Below are 24280 nucleotides of genomic sequence, written 5' to 3'. Positions count from 1 at the left end.
GTTACCAGGAGATGCTTAGAAGGCTCTCTAGTGGGGACTATTACTCTTGCAGAAGGCCCAGGTTCAATTCCCAGTACCCTCATCCTCTGTAACTCCAGTTCCTGAGGATCCAACTCCCTCTTCTGACCTCTGAGGATATGTGGGGTATATGTGTGTTAGTCAGAATTCTCCAGAGTCACAGAACTTACAGAATGAATGTGTGTGCATATGTATGTGTGCATGCATGTGTGTCTGTGTGCGCACATACATGTGTGCATGTGTGTGTGCATGTCTGTATGTGTCTGTGTGTGCTTGTGTGTGCACATGCATGTGTGTATGCATGTGTGTGCATGTCTGTATGTGCCTGTGTGTGCATGCATGTGTGCGCACATGTGTGCATGTACATGTGTGTATGCATGTGTGTGAAAGTCTGTATGTGTCTGTGTGTGCATGCATGCATGTGTGTGCATGTTTGTATGTGTCTGTGTGTGCTTGTGTGTGTGCACATGCATGTGTGTGTGCATGTGTGTCTGTGTGTATAAAGGGGATATATTAGAATAGCTTACAGGCTGTGGTCTAGCTATTTCAGTGATGGCTGCCTAAAACAGAAGTCTCAAGAGTCTGGTCATTGTTCAGTCCTCGAGGCTGGATGTCTCAGATGGGCTCAGGTCTATCCAGACCCTGAAGAAGTAGACTCTAATGCCAATGAAAAAATGGACTGATTAGCGTGAGCAAGGTCAAGCAGGCAGAGAGAGAGAGAGAGAGAGAGAGAGAGAGAGAGAGAGAGAGAGAGAGCTTCCTTCTAAGGTCCTTTATATGCCTTCCAAAAGAAGGTGTGGCCCAAATTAAAGGTGGAGCTTCGCAATTCAAATGATTTAATTAAGCAAAAACCCTTCACTGGTGTGTCCAGCCATTTTGGGGCTTTAGTTAATTCCAGATGTAGTCAGACTGACAACCAAGAATAGCCATCACAATATATATATAGGCAAAATAATCATACACATAAAAACAAATACATTTGTTGAAGTATGGCAAACCATACTTCAGTGGCTGTTCGGAGCCCTCCACTAGGAAGCATCTGCCGCGCTCACTATGAAAAGCAGGCACTGCCCTTTCCTCCCAAACTCAGACTCTGTAGGTTAACCTAACTTCCGCTAGGCTGACAGAATGTCTAGTCTCTTTTGTCTGAGTTGTAAAAGTTAAAGGCAGGGGACTGGAGAGATGATCCAGGGGTTAAGAGCCTTGACTGCTCTTCTAGAGGACTGGGGTTCAATTCCCAGCACCCACATGGCAACTCATAACTGTCTGTAACTCCAGTTCCAGAGAACCTGACACCCATGGCAAACCACCAATACATGTAATATCAAAACAAACAAACAAACAAAAGCAAAAAAAAGTGTTTTAATAAAGTTAGAAGCAGAAAAAAATGGCTGAAAAGCATCTGGTGCCAGGCATTTAATACAGACCTTTAATCTCAGTCCTCCGGAGACAGAGGCAGGTAGATCTCTGAGTTCCAGGCCAGTGTGGCCTATATAGTGAGCTCCATATGTGAATCCTTGTCAAAGAAAATTTTAAAAATAAATATATATATATATATATATATATATATATATATATAGAGAGAGAGAGAGAGAGAGAGAGAGAGAGGGAGAGAGAGAGAAGAAAAGAAAGGAAGGAAGGAAGGAAGGAAGGAAGAAAGAAAGAAAGAAAGAAAGAAGCATTTGGCAGCGTTGTGAGGAGGCAAGGAACCTCTTGAAACCCTCCATGTCTGAACAACACTCTCAACTGCCCTTGGCTGGTCAATCCTTGACCTGTGTCCCAGAGCAAAGCCCTGTGAGGAGCCCTGGCCGCAGGACCCAGGCTCACTGCGGTCTCAGCTAGTCTAGAGCAGACAGACAGACTCCTGAGCGTGGGAATAGAGGCTTGCTGATAGAAATCGTGAGTGTTAGGGTGGCTCATTAAGCAACCTATTATGCAGCAATATCTCACTGGTGTCTCTAGGACTGCCAAGAGGCTGTCTAAAGGAAAACAGCCCGCTCTTACTCAAGTCACTCCAAAACAACCTAAGTGAGAGACAATGAGTGACCGTGAGGGACACCCTCCCTACGCAATGGCCTTCCCACCATTACCCACCCTCAGTTCCCATAGAAACCCTGCCTTCGAGAGTGAGCATCGCTGCACGAGTGTGGCCATCTCCCAAGGCACATGTGACTCCTTCATCTTAGCCCTTGGCTACTAGTCAGCTCTGACCTAAGGATCCAGGGCTGAAGCCTGTGTTGAATCTGTGTTTGCCTGCTTCAATCTTTATGTGTTTAGACCAAGGCAAGGCAAGTGCTTCCCTGGTCTCACCCAGAGTCTGTGCACAAAGAACAGGGCAGAGCACATGGCTGTAGGCACACAAGAACCCCAGGACTGTGCCAGGCATGGCGGGGGACGAAGGGGATCCGTGGAGAGCCTTTCAACTGGACGACTGTTGCTTCCCGCCACTGGGCCCTCTTGCTAACTTTCTCCCTCAAATACTGCTCTTGGTAACTCATTCAGAGCCAGACCAGAACTCTGCGAGGAACACCGGGTCATCTCTGTTTCCCCCTCTGCTGCTTCTTCGTTAAGCATCTATTCAATTTTTCTTTCCTTGGCTATCTGTCCTCAGATATGCCTGTTAGGGGAAGAAAACGCCAACTAAATCTGTTTACTGAGCCCTCCCTCTCTAGCCATCTCCTTCCCCCTTCCTTTCCTCTTCTCCCTTCCCCCTCCCCTCGTTCCTTTCTCAGTCTCGTCCATTGCCTGAGACTATTTCTGTGTTGGCCCAGATGGATCTGAATTGGGGATTTCATGGAATCAGTGTGACAGAGAGGAGCTCACTTGGTGAGTGGCTGTCGCTGGTCTGTTCTGGGCAGGGCCACCCCTGTCATCCCCTGTACCTGAACACTGCACACAGTCTCAGAGTACACACAGGCCTCCGAAGCTGGGGGTTGACTGACTGACTGCTTCAAATAGCACTTAACCTAGCTTTTTGTCTTTTTCATTCCTTGTTTTGGTTTGTTTCTTTTTTGTTTTTCCTTGAGATATGCTTTTTCTGTGTAACAGCTCTGGCTGCCCTGGAACTTGCTTTGTAGACCAGGCTGTCCTCGAACTGACAGAGATCCAATGTCTCTGCCTCCCAAGTGCTGGGATTAAAGGTGTGTGCTACCATGTCCTGCTAGCACATGTGCTTTGATAACAGCGTCATAAGTCTGAGGGCTCTGAGACTGAATGGTACTTCATCTCTGATTCTATTTCACTGTTGAGGCTTTTTTAAAAAATATTTATTTATTTATTTATTATATATACAATATTCTGTCTGTGTGTATGTCTGCAGACCAGAAGAGGGCACCAGACCTCAATACAGATGGTTGTGAGCCACCACGTGGTTGCTGGGAATTGAACTCAGGACCTTTGGAAGAGCAGGCAATGCTCTTAACCACTGAGCCATCTCTCCAGCCCCACTATTGAGGCTTTTGTGTGGCAGCAAGGAAGGCATTTACAGCATCTTGGAAAAGAGTGGTGTGCTGTGCTCTTCTATTGGGTGGAGGTCCTGCTTTCTCCTGGGGCTCCATCTACACTGGCCATTGGCGTCCATCCTCACAGTTGCTAATATTTCCTGGCTGTCTATCCATTTGTTCTTAGATACTCAAGATACTTAGATAAACAAAATTCCAGAGATCTCTCGGGACATCTCTAGTCCTCTTGCCTGTACAGGTTTTTACAGGTTGTTAGCAAATCCCACCTCTGGGTACCCATTCTACTTCACTTACATCTGTCAAGCGTTCAGCTGAGCACACTGCATGTACCGTCTATAGCAGTGGACACGATGTCTTCCAGTTCGTCTTTCTGGTCCTTAGTCTTGAGTTCCACATCCAACATGAACACAGTGCTTGTAGGTGAATGGCTGGGTAGATGACACTTCATTCTCACCTCACCTCCCATCTTTACTCTACAAACGAAAGTTGGATTCTTTGGTCAGGTTTATAGAGGAAGGGACAAAGGATGATGGATTATGCACAGGTCTGGAGCTCCAGGAGAGCTGGAGGAAGATTTGTAAATTCTTAGCAGATATATAGAAGTTATACGTCAGGTGGATCAAGCTAGTGGATAATCCATAAGTGACTACTTGCAGGATAAACTGAGATCACAGAGTAGAACCATGAACCAAGGAATGGGATGGAAATGCATCCCAAAGCATCACAGTTTGAGAAGCGCATGGGAAAACAGGAAGCTGTGGAGAAATTTCCTTCCTTCCATCCTAGAAGAAAACTTGGAAGTTCTAAATGGAGACTCATTAAAACTCAGGAAGTAAACTCACAAATCTCAGGAGGTCCCTGAAACTTACAGGATTCATGGGGCCCCCTCCCTTCTACTTCAACTTATCCAGTTGCCCACAGATCATGCAGAAAACTCCAGGGTCTAGTTTTCAAGAGCTGTTACCCGTGCTGGGATAGACTTTTCAGGGCTACAGCTGCCTTGAGTCATCCATGTTCCTGTAAGTAACACCTCACTCACAACTCTTGTAAATTAACCCCAGTAAACTCATGGGTTCACCAACTTGGATTTTGCTGGTATTGTTACTTTAATCTGTTATCAGTTTCCTATCTGAGGTGAGGAGATTTTTTTTTCCCTTCCCAGGAATAGTGTTACACAACAGAATATGTCACAAATGAGATTGGAAAGGAATAGAAGGCAGGCAGGAAGGAAGGAAGGAAGGAAGGAAGGAAGGAAGGAAGAAAGGAAGGAAAACCAAGCTAAAGCTATGAGCATAGAGAAGGAGAGCTGATGAACACCTAGGACTCTGATAGTCTCCGAGTCCAGAGTGTTCCTGGCAGGTGTAACTCCTCGTGCAATGTGAATGAATGACATGCTGAGTCACGCCTGCAAGGGTGGCAGATATGAGCTTAGGAAGGTCATTTGGGGCAGGAGCAAACGTCTAAACAATAGCCTGAGTGTGAGGTCGCTTCTGGCAGCGGGAACTGAAAAAGAGAGCCTGGGGCCTTGACTTTTTGCACTCAAAGCATCCCCCGGGGGATGGAGGAGCTACTTTTAGCCTGGTGCTGTTTCAGGGCACAGCCTTTGAGTGAAACAGGACCCGCTGTTCTCATCAATGCCAGCTTTGACTGGGGACTGGCTAAGCCGTGGGCCAGGCAGCCCAAGTCCCCACCTGCACAAAACGGGTGCTCAGACTCTGCTGGCCCGGGCCACCTGCGTGGAGCTTGTTCAAGAGACCTCAGAAACCGTGCCCCCGTGATTCTGAGCTCAGAAAGTATCCATTGTACTGAGCTGCAGGCTTCCAAGCAGGGACCACATGGTCCTTTGAGTAGAAGACATCGATGCTGGTGCCACCGCCCCAGTAAGCTACCGGCTTTGTTCTGAAGAGCAGCTCCAGTTCTGTGTGTTCTTGCCAGCTGTCCTGAGGTCTTCCTCTTAGTCCGCACTGCCAAACCAAAGGGCAGGAGGTCCTCAGGTCTAGGTTCAAAGGACTGACGATGGAGCTGATAAGATGGGTCAGTGGTTAGAGCTTCGCTGATCTTCCAGAGGACCTGAGTTTAGTTCCCTGCGTCCATACAGTCCCTAGCAACTGTCTGTAAATCCAGTTCCAGGGGATTTGAGTCCCTCTTCTGCCTTCAGAGGGCACTGAATCATGTGGTGCACATACAAACAGACAAATACTCATACACATAAACAAGCAGATAAAAGGCTAAAGACCCGAATTTGATCCCCAGCACCCATATAAAAATACTGGTCCATACTATTGTAATTGGTGAGTTCTAGGTCAATGAGAAACCCTGCCTCAGGGGAGATGGATGGTTCCAGAGGGATTGTCCTGTGTCCTACACACACACACACACACACACACACACAGTAAATAAATGTAAGGCAAACAAGTAAAGGCTGGGCAGGGCTGCATGTGCCTGTAATCTCAGTCCTCTGCAGAAACAGGTACAGGGAAGCACCACCCGTCCAAGGCCAACTAGACCTGCTTCAAAGAGACAGACAGACATCTAAAAACCAAAACAGGGCTGGAGAGATGGCTCAGCGGTTAAGAGCATTGCCTGCTCTTCCAAAGGTCCTGAGTTCAATTCCCAACAACCACATGGTGGCTCATAACCATCTGTAATGAGGTCTGGTGTCCTCTTCTGGCCTGCAGGCATACAAGCAGACAGAATACTGTATACTAAATAAATAAATGTTTTTAAAAAAACAAAACATAGAATAAACAAAAATGGAAAGCTTTTAGTGTAGTGGCCACCTACAAAGACTAAAGAAGGGTGGGAAAGGGCAACCAAAGAATGACCTTTTTCTGGCTTCCTCTGGCCCCTGCTGTTTAATTTCTTGGCAGCTCTATTGAATCCTAAGAATGGTGTCTTCCTTCTAAAAAGGGCCCAAGCAGCTGCTGGGCGACGCGCACAGGTGCTCGTGATGAGCAGCGCACACGCCAGAGATGGGTGGTTTTCTCCTTCCCAGTGGCTCCACCCAGGAAGGAACAACACAGAACAAGGAGCTGTCCTGGGCTGCAATCCTATCTGCTACCTCCCTCCTAATCAGACTGGGCCAGACTGTTGAGTGTCCTCATCTGGTCAGTGAAGAGCTTCACACCCACCTAAGAGTAAAAGTGAAGATTCCCTTAAATGGTGGCTGTAAATGATTGGCCTGGGGCGGTAAGTGCCCAATCAACATTAATTAGCCCCTAGTGTGAAGGCCACCCACTTTCAAGGCTGTTCCTTCTACGCAAGTCAGGCATAGCCCACAGGCCAGTAATCCTCTTTATAGTTCCTGTTAAAAAATTATACAACCAAGGGCTGGTGGTGGTGGCACACACTTTTAATCCCAGCACTTGAGAGGCAGAGGCAGGCAGATTCCTGAGTTTGAGGCCAGCTTAGTTTGCAGAGTGAGTTCCAGGACAGCCAGGGCTACACAGAGAAACCCTGGAATAACCCAAAACAAACCAAAACAAACAAAGCAAAAACAAGGGCTGGTGCCATAGGTCAGTGGTAAAACACTACCGTGGCAAAGCTTGCTCTTCAGCTCTGCAACATGGGGGCAGGAGAAATTGTAAGACGAAGAGGAAACAAGCAATGTAAGATGTAAGGATGTTCTTTGCAAGCTAACAATAGATAAACGAAGCTGCGGTGGAGAGAGAACACAAGGAAGCTGGTGCTGCTGCTTGCCCTGTATAATCTTGGCCACTAGGAAAGCAGAGAAAAGAGGGCCACACGTTCTAAGCCTTCCTGGGCTGCAGAGCAAGTATCTTAGGGAAACCTTACTTTGAAAAATTCCATGAGAGCTGGGGTGCACTGCAGCCGGGGTGCCTTCCCAGCATGCACAAAGCTCTCTGTTCCTCTGGGTACCACACATGTGATGACAAAGACAAGAAGATGAAGCTGTAGACTCTCTTGACAGATTACAAATTAAATAAACGGCAATTACAAACGTAGAGAAGCCTGGGCCTTTGTGTGTTTTTGGTGAGCACATAGCTGCTGTGGCCACCTGGAAACAGCTTGGTACCTTTTCTGTTTTGTTTTGTTTTGTTATTTGTTTTGAGACAGGGTCTCACTATGTAGCCCTGGTTGTCCTGGAGCTTGCTATGCAGACCAGGTAGACCTTGAACTCAGAGACCCTCCTGCCTCTGCCTCCTGAGTGCTAGGACTAAAGGTGTGTTCCAGATCACCCATACCACAGCATTTTGTTTAGACAAGTTAAAACAGAGTTACCTGGTGATTGGGCATTTTCAGTCCAGTTAGCTGACAAAGAGAAACAGAAGATACTCACCAAATAGTCACACAAAGACATCTGCTCCTGGTTGCAGATGTCACAATGGCTAAGATTTGGAAAAAACTCACTTGTCTATTGCCTGTGACTAGAAAAGCAAAATGTGATAATCTGTACAAATCAGATCTCATTCACTGGAGAAAAGGGACAAACTAAGGATGCATAGCCATATAGAAAGTTTTTTTGTTTTTTTTTTTTTAAACAAAACAAAACAATTTGCTAGCTGGGCAGCATGATGTATGCAGTCAGAAGGCGGAGGCAGGAAGTTTATGGTTTTGAGAACATCCCAGGCTATCAGGGGAAATGCTATCTTAGTAAAACAAACAGCAACACCACCCCAAACCAAAACATTGTGCTTGGTGAAAAAAGCCATACACTAATTCTAGAATATACAGAACTATAATTCAGAGAGCAGGGGAACTTTGGGAGGGATGGAATATTTTAAGAGTGGATTTTGGATGACTCAGTGGTTATGAACACTGACTGCCCTTCCACAGGACCCCAGTTATATTGCCCGCACCTACATGGCCACTCTCATCTGTCTGAATCTCCTCCTTTGGGCACAGGGGACACATTGGTAAACAGACAAACATGCTGGTAAAACACCGGTACACATAAAATACATTTTAAGTGGTTTTTGGTGACAGTAATATGTCTATGCATTTACCAGAAGTCATTGAATTATATATCAAGTGGGCAAATTTTATTGTATGTAAGTTGTACTTCAACATAGCATCTTTAAAAGTATTACAAAGATTTTGCAGGAACACAAGTAAATCATATAATATTCCGCTAACTGAAAGGACTAAAAGCTAAGGTAAAACACTTAAGTATTTAACATGCCTCTGTAGGAGTTAGGCTTGCATCTCAGTGGAAGAGAGCGTACTTGAGACTCATGCAATAGCACTAAATAAATAAGTCAATAAATTACAAAGTCCATAAAGGTTTACAACCATGGATGAGTGAGTGATTAAAGTCACCATGTCAGGGGGCTGAAGGGCTGGCTCAGCGCTTGCTGCTTCTGCAGAGCAAAGAGTTCAAGACCTAACACCTGTGTTTGGCAGATGGCATCTATGTATGCTGCATGGGATGGGATGTCCTCTTCCCACCTCTGCAGTCACTGCACACGCGTGAATGGACATTCAGACACACACATACACATGTCAGTAAAGTGAAGATTTTTTTTCTTTTTTCTTTTTCTTTTTCTTTTCTTTTTCTTTTTTTTTTTTTTTTTTTTTGCAGAATAGCATTTAATCAGGTTCTCTGATATTTAGGTAGATCGAAGCCTGAGGCAGACTCCGGGATGTCTTTAGCTTTGAGGGCTGTGGGGAGAGGACAGTGGCATCTCCAAGCTCTCCAGGTTGTCTTTGCTAGATGGCTTTATAGACATGAGCTCACTAATCCTTGGCAATCCTTCAAGCAGGCAGAGAATGGCGTGCCTCTCCCACCTTGCTTATTCTGGTTCATTTAGAGATGTGCACTTTAATGATGAAGACGTGAGGTGCAGCCTGTCGCAATCGTATTTCCATACATTGTAATAGACACATACACGGGGCAGGGGCTTCAAGTCAGCCCCTCCTCTCTCCCACTCCCATTCTTTTCATAGCTGAAGCGAGGGGAGTCAGGTTGTTTGGGCCTCCATACCATACAAATGATGCTACTGCCTCTGTGGGCTGGAATGTGGAATGTGTTTTTCTCAAGTTGTTTGGACAGCACAAATGAAGGCTTGGGCACCGTTTATCCACCCGCTGGATAGCTCTTCACCTGGCTTTGGGTAGGGTTGACTTTTTCTCCATCATTTTTAGAGGTGAGGTGCTGTGTCCCTGGTGGCGAAGGGTGTCCTTGTACTGTGCGTGCTGTCCCCGGAAGAAAACGCTCCATCTGTCCTTAGCTGTCAAGGGCATCTTGAGGTCGCCAGGCCTGGTACTGTTTAGAATCTTCACCTCCTTCCCTTTCTTCCCTCTTAATGCCTTATCCCCCCACCTTCTCTGTGCCACCTGCTCTTTTCAAACTGTGCTGATACTGTGTTTGTGCTCGAACAAATATCAGAGTGTGGAGCAAGCCACTAGTTAGCCATGGAGGCCAGGCAGTGGTGGCACACATCTATAATCCCAGCACTGGGGAGATAAGAGGCAGAAGGATCTCTGTGAGTTCAAGGCTACCTTGAATTCGAGATTGATCCAGTCTACAAGAGAAACAGAGTCAGGCAATGGTGGTTCACAATTTAATCCCAGTACTTGGGAGTCACAGGCCTTTAATCCCAACACTAGGGAGGTGGAGACAGAAAGGGATATGGCTGAGCAGAGAGAGGAACATAAGGCAAGAGGAGACAGGAGTTCGGGGCATTCAGTCTGAGCATTCAGTGTGAGGACTTGGAGAGACAGGATACCCCATTCAGTCTGAGGATTTCAAAGAGATAAGAACTAGTGACTGGCTGTTCTGCTTCTCTAATCTTCCAGCTTTCACTCCCTAATATCTGACTCCAGGTTTTTATTATGAAGACCAATTAGAATTTGCACTGCATCAAATTGTATTGTGAAAGCCAAGATCACCATTGTCTTTTGGTGCAGTATCAGCTGTGAATTTACCAAAGTTGCCTAACAATCACCGCAGACGGGGTGACTTAACCAACAGATTTACTTTCCCTGTTCTGAAGCTGGAAAGCCATGTTTGAATTGCTGCAACATTGATTTCATTCTGAGCTCACTATGAGAACATCCACATACAAGTGGTGGAAGCACAATTTAGCCCACAGCAGCGGTGGTAGAGACAGACTCCTTCTTGGTACTTTCTATATTCAAGACACTAGGCACCCCAGCATCTGTCCCTTGGCCTTTGGAAAGCCTGCAATCTGTCCTCTGCACATTGGCTGATAAAGGAGCCAAGGCTTAAGGATGCCGATCCACCTCCTAAGGTGCCACCAGAACCATGCACTGAAGTGCTGTGCCGCCCACCTGGACCCTGACTTAAGCAGCTCACAGAGACAGACAGCCAATGAACACACGGTGGGCCACAGGACCCTGAGACATCTCCCTCAGTCCCGCCTCAGGCAGAGGTTGGGAAACTCACAGGAACCTGCATGGCACAGTGTCAGAGAGCAGAGTCCCGAAAAGCGACCTCCATTGTCTCCTAAGCTGGCTCTGTCAGGAGGGATTTGATCAAGCTGCAAACCAGAACGTTTTAAAGACAGAAGCTGAGATCATGCAGTCAGGAACCTGAGAGACTTTGGCAAACGATCTTGCTCAAACGCATTGTTTCCCACATGAGGAAAGAAAGGCGGAGTGAGAGCAGATTTGCACTTGATTAACCGTGCACCATTATTCTGGGCTCTGCGGTGTAGTTGTCCAGGTCTGCCTTTTTCTCACACATTCTAGGGAAGCTAGCAGACTGTGATAGGGCAGTACAGTTAAATGCAGTTCTTCAAAGTCACCCAACAACTTTTTTTGTTTCTCTTTGACCTTTCTCCCCTCTGTAACTCAAGCAAAGAAATGAGGTTTGTTTTTTTTTTTTCTTCCATGGCCAGGCTGAGAAGCATAAGGCTAATTTTGTAATATCCCCAGGAAAACAAGCACAGAAGGGGCTTGCATTTAGAGACCCACAGCTCCTGGCACAGCCAGGCAAGGTGCCAGGTCGTGCAAGCAAACCTTGGAAAATCACAAATAATTGAGAAGAAGCTCAGGGCGTGATCAGAGCAGCTTTTGGAGACACTATGATAATGACTAGCTCAGGATTGATTAGCCAGTTACTGACAGCGCCAGCACCCACAGGCCCGCTGCCCAGACAAATCAGGCATCCTCAGCCAGGTTTCCCTGATTCCCAGAAAGCTCCCTAGAGTCTGGGGTTTACTAAGGTACACCCTGCACTCACTCACAACTACACAATATCTACTTAGCTTTTTTTTTAAAAGGCCAATGTAATAGTTATGCATTTCAATTAATTTTAGAAAAGCTGAGCTCCTCAAAGCTATAAATTCACAGATAAAATTTGCTTGGGAGAAACTAATAATTTTATTCAAAGATAATCGATTCAGGTAAAAGAAGTGATTTAATTTAAGAGAAAAAAATCAGGAGACTGAATTCATCGCTCAGCAGTTGAGAGCACCTACTCTTCTTGCAAATAGTCCAGGTTCAACTGTAACTTGATCTTGAGACAGGGTCTCACTATGTAGCCCCGACTATTCTGGAACTCACTCTGTAGACCAGGCTGGCCTCAAACTCACAGAGATCCACATGCCTCTGCCTCCAGAGTGCAGGGTTAAAGGCGTGAGCCACCACCCACCCTTAGCCATGAGATTACTCTGTCTCACAGCCCTGGGGCTGCCCTCTTCTGCTGGACAGACCAGGCGCGTCGCAATGTCTTTAGAGTCAAACGGAGCTTCCCTCCTCCCGCATTGTCCAGTTGTCGTGGGAACAGTGTCTTGAGCGTTTACTGATGGACTCTGTGTTGGTGCTGAAATGATGACGGAGAAAGGCCCCCAGTACGGTGTTGTGGCAGTGTGTCACCTATCCTCTCCTAGGCTTTATCTGGAAATTGGCAGATTGGACAGGGACCAGTCAACACTTGCTCTCCACAGCCGCTGTTCTGACATGTTTACCGTGAACAAATACGTTCTGTTTTTATAGGGTGAATAATATCCTGAGAGGACGCTTTACACTTTTCATGGCCCAGTTTGAACTGGTCCCACATAGCCTTAATTTAAATTATTCCCGTCTTTATTTAAAATGCTTCATTGAGTCTTCAAAATACACAAAGTCGTTCACAAAGTTGATTTTCTGTTGAGTATTTTCCCCCACAGGAGTCCCTTTCATCTTCACACCACCCCTGTCTTAAAGATTTCCACCTGGGGCCTCTGCAGCCAACTAGCACAGGCTTCACCCCACCCTTCAGATTGGAAGTGGGCGCCAGATCCAAACTGGGCCTGGACTCCAGAGCCCCCTCCTTAGCAGTCCACAGGTAATCCATCCGCCCTCACACTGCTTAGACAGATGTGTGGAAAACTTCATCTGAGACACTGCCAAAGGAATATTCCAGAACAAATTGGAGCGGTGTGAACTCAGCCCTGGCAGGAACAAGTTACAGGCAGTCCTATAGGCGACTTTCAGAACCCACTGTCGGAGAGCCCTTCTGAGATGCTCCACCCTCTCTGGCTTGGGTGCAGTTTACTCCAGCTTCCAAGTCTTCCCACCAAAAGCTGTTTAGGTCAGAGGCCATGGCTGGGTAGTGGCTGGCAGTAGAGGAACCCAGAGGAAGTGGGACTTCAAGCTCCGGGGAAGGATTTCAAATGTGGGTGCTCGCTCACCTGTCTACCCAGCCTGGTACTCCTGCTGGATTTCCATGTTCTTGCTCCCCTTCCACTCAAGAGACCTGACTCTGGGTGGAAGCGCCAGCTTTTGGCTCTCCTTTGATCCTAGCTGGCTCTCCTCCTTCCATTCCCTCTCTGTTTCCACTCAGTTCTGTTCAACCCCCTTCACTTCTGTCTTCTCTCTCTGCTCTCATGGCTTAACCTTCTCTTCCCACTCCTAGTACAACTGGAAAGCAAATCAGAGAAGGCCTTAGTGCTAGCTCAGGAATTTCTCTTCATCTACTTGAAGACAGCCGCTTCAAGTCACTCCGGTCTCCTCAGAAGGGCAGCTTCCATGTGTAGATACCAGGTCTTCTTCGAGAGGAAGCACCTTGTAAGGAAATCAAGGTGGTGATGTAACTATTGGAGTTTCTCTTCTTTAAATGGAACGGAACAATGTGGTAGCTCACTCCTGTATCCCAGAACTGGTGAGGGGGAGGTAAGAGGATTGTGAGTTCAAGGCCAGCCTAGGCAGCATAGCAAGAGCCCGTCATAAAACAAGACTTAATAAAACAGAACAAAACACTGGGATAAGAAGGTGTGGGAAATGTATTTCAAAGGCTCTACTTGGTGTTTAAGAATGGATTCTATATTTTAGTATTATCATTACGAAGTCGGAAAGTCGGCTGGGCATAGTGGCACATGTCTCTAATCTCAGCATTTAGGAGGCAGAATCTCTATCTACATAGTGAGTTTCAGGACAACTGAACTACAAAGTGAGACCCTGTCTCAAAAACAACAAACAAAACAAAAGACGGTAGAAGTCTCTAATCTTTCTTGACCAATCGATACTTCTGCTAAATAGGCAAGAAACCAGGTGCCAGAGTCTGGACCCGATGAGAACTGGGCTCTCAAGCTCAGTCAGTCCATCCACAGGCTCAGAGTCTTGGCGTGGAGTCGGCATGGAATCCATGAGAACCAGGTTCTCAAGTGCAGTCAGTCTACCCACAAGCTCCGAGTCTTGGCATGGAGTCGGCCTGGACCCGATGAGAATCAGGCTCTCAAGCGCAGCCCATCCACAGACTAGTAATCTTGGCATGGTCCAGGTCTGTACCTGAGCTAGACTGTGTATCTCTCAGGGGTTCAGCCAAGACATCCTGAAGAAGCAGAACTTGAGTAAACCTGTAGATTTGGCTACTGGATAGCCATTTGTAGACAATAAACAGAAATATGGAGCAGAGACAGAAAAGGGGAACGGAACAGAGGCACATAGAAGGGGACCGTACTATGAAGGGAGGCTTGCAAATATCACAAGAGCACTGGAGATCTGTCTGGGCTCTGCTCTTGAGGCTGACTTTCTATGGGTCCCAAGCACGTGGGCACCCCCAATAAACCCCACTATTAAGCGAGTCTTGGCTCCAGTTTAGAAGCACCTTGGCATCTAGAAGACAGTGTGTAGAGACTCTTACATGGGAGCCCCAGAGTTCTTCCCGGGGCAGGATGGGTAGTGGACCCTCCTCAGCACCATCTTAGAGAACATATGCCCTCTTCCTTCAACTCTGCATCAGATGCTTTGTCCTAGTGTCTTCTTTACTGCTTACATTCTCTGAAGAGACAAGTTTGCGGGCCTGGAGAAGTAGTTCAGTGGTTAAGAGCTTTTGCTGCTCAGAGGAGGTCAGTTTGGTTTCCAGAAACCATGCTGGGCGGCTCACAATCATCTGTATCTCCAGCTCCAAGGGATCCAACACCCTCTTCTGGCCTCTATGGGGACTTAAACTCATATGTCACACAGACACATGCACATGAATAAAAAAATATTTTTAATCTTAAAAAATACCTTTGGAGGTTTTTTTCACTTAATGAACAAAATGGGTTTGTTTGTTTGAATTGGCAATAGCTGTTTTTGGGGGAATAAAAAGGTCAAACTATTTCATAATATTATTATTTTTTTCCTCAAGATTTCAAGATTCCTAAGAAATACCTGCCTAAGTCACTGTGCTGTTGCTGCTGCCAAGAGACACCAGGGCCATGGTAATTTTTTTTTTTTTTGAGACAGGGTTTTTCTGTAGTTTTGGAGCCTGTCCTGGAACTCACTTTGTAGACCAGGCTGCCCTCGAACTCACAGAGATCTGCCTGCCTCTGCCTCCTGGTGCTGAGATTAAAGGCATGCACCACCACCGCATGGCTGCCACACAGCTCTTATGAAGGAAAGCATTTAAGTGGGGGCTTGTTTACAGTTTCAGAGGCGAAGTCCATTATCATCAAGGCAGAGAATATGGCGGCTTATAGGCTTAGTACTGGAGAAGCAGCTGAGAGCTGCACCCTGATCAGGAAGGACTGGGCCTGGCATGAGCTTTTGAAACCAAATATTTATTTATTATGTATACAATATTCTGTCTGTGTGTATTCCTGTAGGCCAGAAGAGGGCACCAGACCCCATTACAGATGGTTGTGAGTCACCATGTGGCTGCTGGGAATTGAACTGGAGACCTCTGGAAGAGCAGTCTGTGCTCTTAACCTCCGATCCATCTCTCCCTCCCCCAACACCCTCCCTCTTATAAGGCCATATGGACTCCAACAAGGTTACTGTAGGTAGATTTTTCTGTCCCGCCAACCAGCTTCCCAATCACAACTCACAGACTTATTAATTCTGAAAGGGCAGCCAATCGCTTTTGCTTGTCTCGCTGGCTCTAATAACTTAATTAACCCATTTCTATTCACCTATGTGCTGCCGCTGACTCGTGACATTTACCGGTCCTCCTGCTGGCGACTCTACCCTTCTTCTTCCCAGCATCCTCTATGTCTTGCTCTCAGTCTATACCTCAGGTGCCTTAGTAAAAACGCATCTTCACATTGTACAAAAAGGTTATTCCACAACAGGTCACAACCTTCTACCCTTCTCAAATAGCAGCAGTCACACCAGCCCTGCCTCAGGATTTTAATCTGCCACTCCCCTAACTTCACAAATAAAACAAAGCAGGACTATGATATAAATGAGCTACATTGCCCTAGAAAATGCCCACAGTCCTCTGCCTGTAGATATCCAGCTGCTGAGGGTGTAGCCAGGGCGAGGGTGAAGGTCAGCCGTGTCTCTGGTGGGTGGGTGGGGGCATTATCCATGAGTGTTTATGTGAGTAGGAAGCCACCTAAGGGAAGGTGAAGTGGTCCAGTTTTGGGGTCTGAGGTAATGATCAGACTCTATGAAGGGTCTACTTGGTTCTCACTTAACATCTTTAATAACCCAAGGCCTGCACCTGCCTTGGAACAGTATACTTTCTGAATGAACGAACGAGTTGTCTGTGCTCAGGCCTTAGCTCTGCCACCTACCAGACATAAGATCATGAGCAAGTTCTGGGGTCTCTCTGTCCTCTGCAACGCGTGTCGTGGGGATGCTTGCTTCTGGGTTGGGATGGAGATTAAACGAGCCGGTGTCCGAGCCCTGATCATGATGCACTCAGCCGCTGAGCACGGTTACGGCTTTGACTTTTTGTTTGTTTTATTTGGTCTGGTTTTTCAAGATAGGGTTTCTCAGTTTAGCCCTAGCTATACTGGAACTCACACTGTAGACCAGGCTGGCCTTGAACTCACAGATATCCACCTGCCTCTGCCTCCTGAGAGCTAGGATTAAAGGCATGTGTCATCACTGCAGGGCAGACTGTTCTGAATTTTTTTTCACTCATGACATTTGGAATTTCGGGTAAATGGTCCATGAAAAGCTATCTCCGCTGGGTTGCTGTATCGGCAGCCTTTTTGCTACTAGCAGGAGTCCACGGCAGTTAGTTTTGGGTTGGTTTGTCTGTTTCCTGCCAGCCGGATTGCGAGATCCTCTGCTTGGCTAGAATTGACTGTGAGCAGGTAAGGCACTTCTCTCCTGTCCTGAGAGAGCGCGTGCGCATGCGCCCACTGGCTTGAGCGCTTCGGAACTCCCGCCTCTCCTAGCAAACCAGGAAGTGTCTACCCCTCGAAAGGAGTGGGCTAAATGCCCCCCCACCCCCCCGTGAAAAGAAATGAGAAAGAAGGGGACCGAGATTTTAGAAAACGAACTTGTAAATAAAAGTAAAAGATAAGTGACTTGGAGATTCTCGAAGAGCTTGGAGTTGCCTTAGCCAAGTTCCCCATTATATTATAATTCTCATGTCAAAGATAATGCGAGTTTGGGTTCTTCCCTCTCATCAGCCAGGCATACAGTGCAGGGGAGTTCCCGTCACCATAACCTCACCCCCTTCTTTTTGCTTTTATGGTTTTTGAGGCAGGCTTCTGTAACTCAGGCTAGCCTCAAACAATATAGCCAAGGATTTCCTCAAACTTCTGAGCCTGCTTTCACATTCCAGTGCTGAGGGATTACAGGCTGGATGTGGGGTGTGGTACTGGGATGGACCCAAGAGTGCTAGGCAGACACCCTACAGCTCCCTAATGCCTCTGAAGAAGGAAGTCATATTATGTCTATAGATTCTGCACTGTTACCGTATTACACACACACACACACACACACACACACACACACACACACACGCTACCCTAGTCCCCTAATCTCTGGTTTCTTTAAAAGAGAAACTGTTTATTTTCAACTACTTTTCTTTAATTAGGCTTTATCAGAAACCGTCCCTCCCTGCTCTTCTCTAGACCAAGTGGAATCCAGGGCCTTCCTCATTTAGGATAGAATTACTCAGAAGAATTCGAACCCGAGTCCCAGGATAATATTTGTAACTTTCGAAATCCGCACTTTAGCTACAATTTATTGAAGAAAAGGATCCTTCTCTTCTGCAGCAACTCTGAGAAGAAGAACCATGTTTAGCTCTGTCGGGGAAGATAGCCTCTCAAGTTTTCCACAGAAGCCTCACTAAAATGGAATTTAAAAAAAAGTCAGAAGAGGAGAAGCATGGCATTTCAATTCTATTATCCTTGTCATTTTATACCCGTCTGGAGTTTCTCAAGCTTTGAGACAGAAAAGACAAAAAAAAAAAAAAAAAAAAAAAAAAAAAAAAAAACCACACATTTATTTTAGACCTTTTTTTTATCCCTTAAGTTATGAATGCCTTTGCAGTCTCTTCCGCGAGTTGTCGTCAGGGAACTATTTATTTTGCTTCTTTACCTTGCAGACTGCTAACGGCTCCCAGCTAGGGCTCAACCCAACCCTCTTGTGCCCTGCAGTCATCACCGGCTTTGAAAGAAAACCGATTCTCTGGAATGCCGTGCGTGCACATGCCTGTCGGGGCAGCAGGCCCCACCTGCGGAGCAGGTAAACCAGATCCCACCGCGGCCTCTCCAGCCGCATTCCAGCCCCGCAAACCCTTCCTCTCTAATTGTTACCTGTCAAACAGGTCCACCAGGCACTTGAGGCTAGGCCAAACGTGCGCATGTTCCCACGAAACGCTAAACCTGCAAACCTTTGACCTTTCGGTAGCTCCCGAAAACCCCGCCATTATTTTCGCCAGGGCTGACGAAGATCCGAAGGATGACTTTTAACTGGTACACGGACTCATTTTTCTCCTTCCTCATAGATGTTGAAACTAAAGATGAACCTTGTGGGGTTTCTAGACAAGCGCACCAGGGGTAATCCAAGATGACAGGAAAGCCCTTGGGGGAGCCAGGGCTCCTGATGTGAAACCGACTAAATTCTTCATGGCAATCACAGCCTGCCCACCTTAACCAAAAGGTGAATAGATGGGAACCTGGTGAGTCAGGGGTGAAAATCGCTTTCTTCTCCTAGACTGTGTCCCACGTCTCAGCCCGGAAACTGCTCTATGAAAGGCCTTGGGCAGGTCCCCAGTACAGTCTGGACCTCAGCTGACTTCCCCAGTAATAAACAGGGCTGTCACCCAGGGCCCTGTGCAGCTTTGTTACCGATGTGGGTGTTCTGTTTTGTTTTGTGCTGGACGGACCACAAGGCCTCACATGTGCTGAGCAAGAGCTCTCTCTGCCTGCCAGTAAACTACACCAGTCCCTAGTCCCAGATCTCTCTTCTCTTACCAACTAAACTACACCAGTCCCTAGTCCCAATTCTCTCATCTCTTTCCACTAAACTACACCAGTCCCTAGTCCCAGATCTCTCTTCTCTTACCAACTAAACTACACCAGTCCCTAGTCCCAATTCTCTCATCTCTTTCCACTAAACTACACCAGTCCCTAGTCCCAATTCTCTTCTCTTTCCACTAAACTACACCAGTCCCTAGTCCCAAATCTCTCTTCTCTTACCAACTAAACTACACCAGTCCCTAGTCCCAGATCTCTCTTCTCTTACCAACTAAACTACACCAGTCCTTAGTCCCAATTCTCTCGTCTCTTTCCACTAAACTACACCAGTCCCTAGTCCCAAATCTCTCTTCTCTTACCAACTAAACTACACCAGTCCCTAGTCCCAGATCTCTCTTCTCTTACCAACTAAACTACACCAGTCCCTAGTCCCAGATCTCTCTTCTCTTACCAACTAAATTACACCAGTCCCTAGTCCCAATTCTCTCGTCTCTTTCCACTAAACTACACCAGTCCCTAGTCCCAGATCTCTCTTCTCTTTCCACTAAACTACACCAGTCCCTAATCCCAGATCTCTCTTCTCTTTCCACTAAACTACACCAGTCCCTAATCCCAGATCTCTCTTCTCTTTCCACTAAACTACACCAGTCCCTAGTCCCAAATCTCTTGAATGACATCCAGACCGAGGAGTCATGGGGCACCTGGATCAGCTGAGGACCAGGCTTGGGGACTTCCCTCAAGTCCCTCGAGTGGGAATACCCTGGGCTTCCCTTCTTGGGGACATGTGGGTAGAATACAGACTGTCTTAAAAACCATCCCTTCTTCCCTCTGTGTTTCCCCTCAGGATTCCATTCTCTCAAATTGGAAGCGACAGGGTATGCTTGTTTGTTTTGGTAACTGATTCTCAATTGTGTTCTCTCGGTAACAGATCCAAGACTGTGATGCCTGCCTCCTGAATCAAAAGCTTCCTGGACAGCTACAGACCTGGGACCCAGAGAGGAGGCCTGAATGAGTTGGTGACATCTGTCAGTCAGGTTCTTCACTTAGGGGGCTACAGGCAATGGAGAAATCGTAGGCTGGAGACGTCATGATCACAGAAACAAGTGACAAGGAAAGCGGTCTCCAAGGTGGCTCCCAAGACAGCTTCAAAATTCCAGCTTCAGAACACAAGCCTCCCCAACGAGGTTGAGACAGCGTTGGGCTGTCAGGCCAGTTTGCTGGGATCTTTCTCCCCCTCGGGCAGGACAGGTTATGCTACCAAAAGCTCAGAAGCTCAGAAGCTCAGGATCGAGTCATGCAGAGCAGGAACTGGCACTTCCTGCTTGGTCTGTCCAGTTCAGACTTGTTCACCAGAGCCAAACCTGCTGGGCTGGCTCCGGGGAGAGAAAGCTCCTCAGGGCCCAGAGCCGGCCTAGTGAGTATCCTCCTCCCATCTGCTCCTTTGCAGAGCAAAGGGTATCCTGTCAGAAGGCCTGTCTGACGTATGCTCTCCTTTCTGGGTCCTGGTTTGGAGCTCCCTCCCAGCCCCTAAGGAGTACGTGGCAGCCTGGGATCCATCCTGGTCATGACAGGAGACTGTGTCTGGTGCTATGCATGACCTCTGCAGCCCTCTCGTCTGTGTTTTCTTATTTAACCTCTCTGGTTGTCCCGGGTTATGAGGTGACCAAGCCTGACTGACACATGAAGAACGTACAGTTTAGAGATGTGGAAAGACTCACCTAGGGGCATTCAGCTAGTACAAGGGTGAGGTCACCTTCTAATCAGGGCGACTCAAGCCTGTGCTTTTTAAGACACTGCTCCAGGTGGTCTCTGCTTATTCCGAGCAGCCAGGGCCTAAACCACTGAACCGTCTCTCTAGCCTTTATTTTGATTTTAAATTATGTGTATTTGTGTATGTCTATGTGTTAGGGGAGGCTGCTTGTCCGTTTCCTGGCTGCCTAGACTCCTGCAATAATCACACAAAAATCTGTATTAATTGCAATACTCTTTGGTCAACAGCTTAAGCATATCTCTGTCTAACTCATATCTTAAATTAACCCATTTCTATTATATTTGTATCTCCACATGTCTGTGGCTTACTGGCAAGATTCTGGTGCATCTGTCTCCTGCAGGCAGTTACATGACTTCTCCTTGACTCTGCCTACTCTCTCCTCCTCTATCTGCTTGAAACTCCCACCTTGCCCAATTCTGCTAAGCCACTGGCTGAAACAGCTTTATTCATTAACCAATAAAAGCAACACATAGACAGAAGGACCTCCCACACCATCTATGTGTGGAGATCAGCAGGTAGCTAGCGGTGGTCAATTCTCTCCTTTTAACATGTGGGTCCCAGGAACTCAGGACCTGATTCAGGTTGTTAGGTTTGTTGGCAGACAACTTTGCCTGCTGATCTGGTTTCCCGGCACCTACACGGTGTTCACAACAATCTATAACTCAAGTTCCAGGGGATCTGATGCCCTTTTCTGGCCCCTCGGCACCAGACACATACATGGTGCACATACACACATACATATATATATATATATATATATATATATATATATATATCAACAAAACTCTCATACATCCCAAAACAAGTAAATCAAAAAAATCTTTAAGGAAAAATAAAGATGTTTTTATTGCACTGTGTGGTGATTCACACCTCCAATCCCTAGACTTAGATGGGGGAGGAGTTCAAAGTCATCCTCCACCCTGGAGAGAGCTACAGATCGAGACTGGGGTGCCTGAGTCTCTGTTTCCAACAAAACAGAAACTCATTTCTTATGCTGGCAAACCTTCAAAAGCCCTTCATCAACTGTGACAACAGAGGAACACTCTGCCTGTGTGTCGTGCGTTCCAGGACTTAAGAAAGGCTTTCTGAGATACAAAGTAAATCACAGACACTGCTATTTCCCTCCAGTTTTAGTCTAGCTGGGTAGACAAAATAAATGTATTTACATTAAGGCCAAAAGCAATGGGCAAGCGCAGGAGGGTAGGGGCGTAGGGTCAGAGGCCGTGTGTTTTGTGAAGGACACACAAGGCGGTGCATCTAAAGAAGTGAACAGGGGGCTGGAGAGATGGCTCAGTGGTTAAGATCATTGCCTGCTCTTCCAAAGGTCCTGAGTTCAATTCCCAGAAACCACATGGTGGCTCACAACCATCTGTTATGGGGTCTGGTGCCCTCTTCTCATCTGCAAACATACACACAGACAGAATATTGTATACATAACAAATAAATATTTAAAAAAAAGAAGTGAGCAGGAACTAGAATACGCTGGTTCTGACCAAGTCCAAATAAACCACCACAATGATGCTCACTGAGTGTCTCCAGGAAAAGAAGGTTTTAGGCCCTCATCATGTAACATATCATAAATGTTGTACATCATTCATTTAAATCTCATACCAATGCCGAAGGCCACCTCTGTTTCAGCGAAGAAACTGGGGTCCAGAGAGGATAATTCCATTGCCCTAACTAAACCAGTAAAATTTTAACATGAGTCTTTATTGGCCACAGCTACTTGAGGGGGATGAAGCGGGAGGAGTGGGTGGCACCAATGCCAGGCCGGCCGTGCTTCACAGGCTTGTAGGTGATGGAGAACTTGCCCAGGTAGTGGCCAATCATCTCCGGCTTAATCTCCACCTGGTTGAAGGTCTTGTTGTTGTACACGCCCACCATGCTCCCCACCATCTTGGGCAGGATGATCATGCCCCCCAGGTGGGTCTTCACCACCTCGGGCTTCTCCATGGGCGGCGCCTCCTTCTTCGCCTTTCTCAGGCGTTTGAGTTGTGAGTGCTGCTTCTGCTGCAGGCCGCGGTTGAGGCGTCGCCTCTGCCGGGCTCTGTAGAGCTCCATCAGCTGCTCATAGAACATGTCCAGCAGCTGGTCCAGGTCCACGCCAGGGTAGGTGAACTTGTGGAAGGTCCGCTTCTTCTTCTGCTCCACGTCGGCCATCTTGACGGTGACTCGGAAAGGGCCAGGGTTTCTCTTTGTAACCACCCTGACTGTAGTGAAACTTGAAACCTGGCTGTTAATGAACTCACAGAGATCCACCTGCCTCTGCCTCCCTAGTGCTGGGATTAAAGGTGTGCACCACCATTGCACTGCCCTGCCCTGCCGTGAATATATTTCTAAAGACATAAATACACCTTGCTCAGTTTTTATAATGTCACTTGTGTGTGTGTTTTCAGGGCTGACCATTGCCTGATCCTTTAAACTGACTTTTGGTTTGGGGCTTGCTTAGCCTGGAAGAATTTCAGCTAAAGATCCAGCAGTGTGAGAAGTAATGTAACCGTTGACATTTTAGAAACAGTCAAGAAGGCCCGGAGGATGTTGCAATTGCATCTGAGACTGCTCAATGGTTCTCGTGGGAAACTAGCCCTTCTCCTAAAATCCAGTCTGAAAGGATTCTGGGGTTAAATAAAACTAAGACATCAAGATTCATAACCATTTTTCTGGAATGAGGAATATGTTCAGTTTCTGTTTTTTTCTTCTGTGTTTCATCCAGTGGCCCAGGATGGCCTTGAACTTGCTACCCAGAGGAAGATGCCTTTGTGTCTCACCTTCCTGCCACCACCTCCCAAATTCAGGGATTGTATAGATGTGTGCTACCATGCCCAGTTTGTTTTGTTTTTCTTAGACGGAGTCTTGCTATGTAGCCCAGGCTGGCCTCAAACTTACCTTGTAGCCTAGGCTGGCCCTGAGTTTCCAGCTGTCCTCTGGCCCTAGTCTTCCATGTGCTGGAATTGCAGGTGGTGACACCAGCCGTTCACATAGATGGTTGCAGTCCATTGTAACTATTACAAAAGTCACTAGCTTTTGACTGTTGGGATGTGGTAAAATTATCCATTATTTCAAAACACGTGAATAGGGCTGGAGAGATGGCTCAGAGGTTGAGAGCATTGCCTGCTCTTCTAAAGATCCTGAGTTCTATTCCCAGAAACCACATGGTGGCTCACAACCATCTGTAATGAGGTCTGGTGCCCTCTTCTGGCCTGCAGACATACACACAGACAGAATATTGTATACATAATAAATAAATAAATAAATAAATAAATAAATAAATAAATATTAAAAACAAAAACACGTGAATAATGAGAATTATAATATGAACTGGGCATAGTGGTGCATACCTTTAGTCCCAGCAGTTGGGAGGCAGAGGCAGGCAGATCTGTGAGTTTGAGGTCAGCCTGGTCTACAGAAAGAATTCTGGGACAGCCAGGACTGTTAACTTAGAGAAACCCTGTCTTGAACCCCCTCCGCCAAAAGAA

The 24280-nt window shown here is 46.8% G+C and overlaps 1 protein-coding gene and 1 long non-coding RNA gene across 2 annotated transcripts in view; one reads left to right on the top strand and one right to left on the bottom strand.

Annotated features, from left to right (window-relative positions):
• The window catches only part of LOC121437592, a 73224-nt gene extending 53060 nt beyond the window's left edge, over window positions 1–20164 (top strand). The window contains exons 2-3 of the long non-coding RNA XR_005972985.1: window positions 18160–18299; window positions 19962–20164. This is a non-coding gene — a long non-coding RNA (uncharacterized LOC121437592). The remainder of the gene's footprint in view (window positions 1–18159; window positions 18300–19961) is intronic.
• A 2346-nt stretch (window positions 20165–22510) lies between these two features.
• On the bottom strand, window positions 22511–22964 carry LOC121437698 (40S ribosomal protein S15-like). Its single transcript, XM_041637758.1, has one exon. It carries the CDS (start codon window positions 22962–22964, stop codon window positions 22527–22529), a length of 438 nt encoding a protein of 145 aa, XP_041493692.1. The 3' UTR covers window positions 22511–22526.
• Between the last annotated feature and the right edge of the window lie 1316 nt (window positions 22965–24280).

Source organism: Microtus oregoni, unplaced genomic scaffold, assembly GCF_018167655.1.
Source record: "Microtus oregoni isolate MIOR12 unplaced genomic scaffold, Mior012 000053F_ref0000044, whole genome shotgun sequence".
NCBI lineage: Eukaryota > Metazoa > Chordata > Mammalia > Rodentia > Cricetidae > Microtus > Microtus oregoni.
This window is presented reverse-complemented; position numbering and strand designations above follow the sequence as displayed.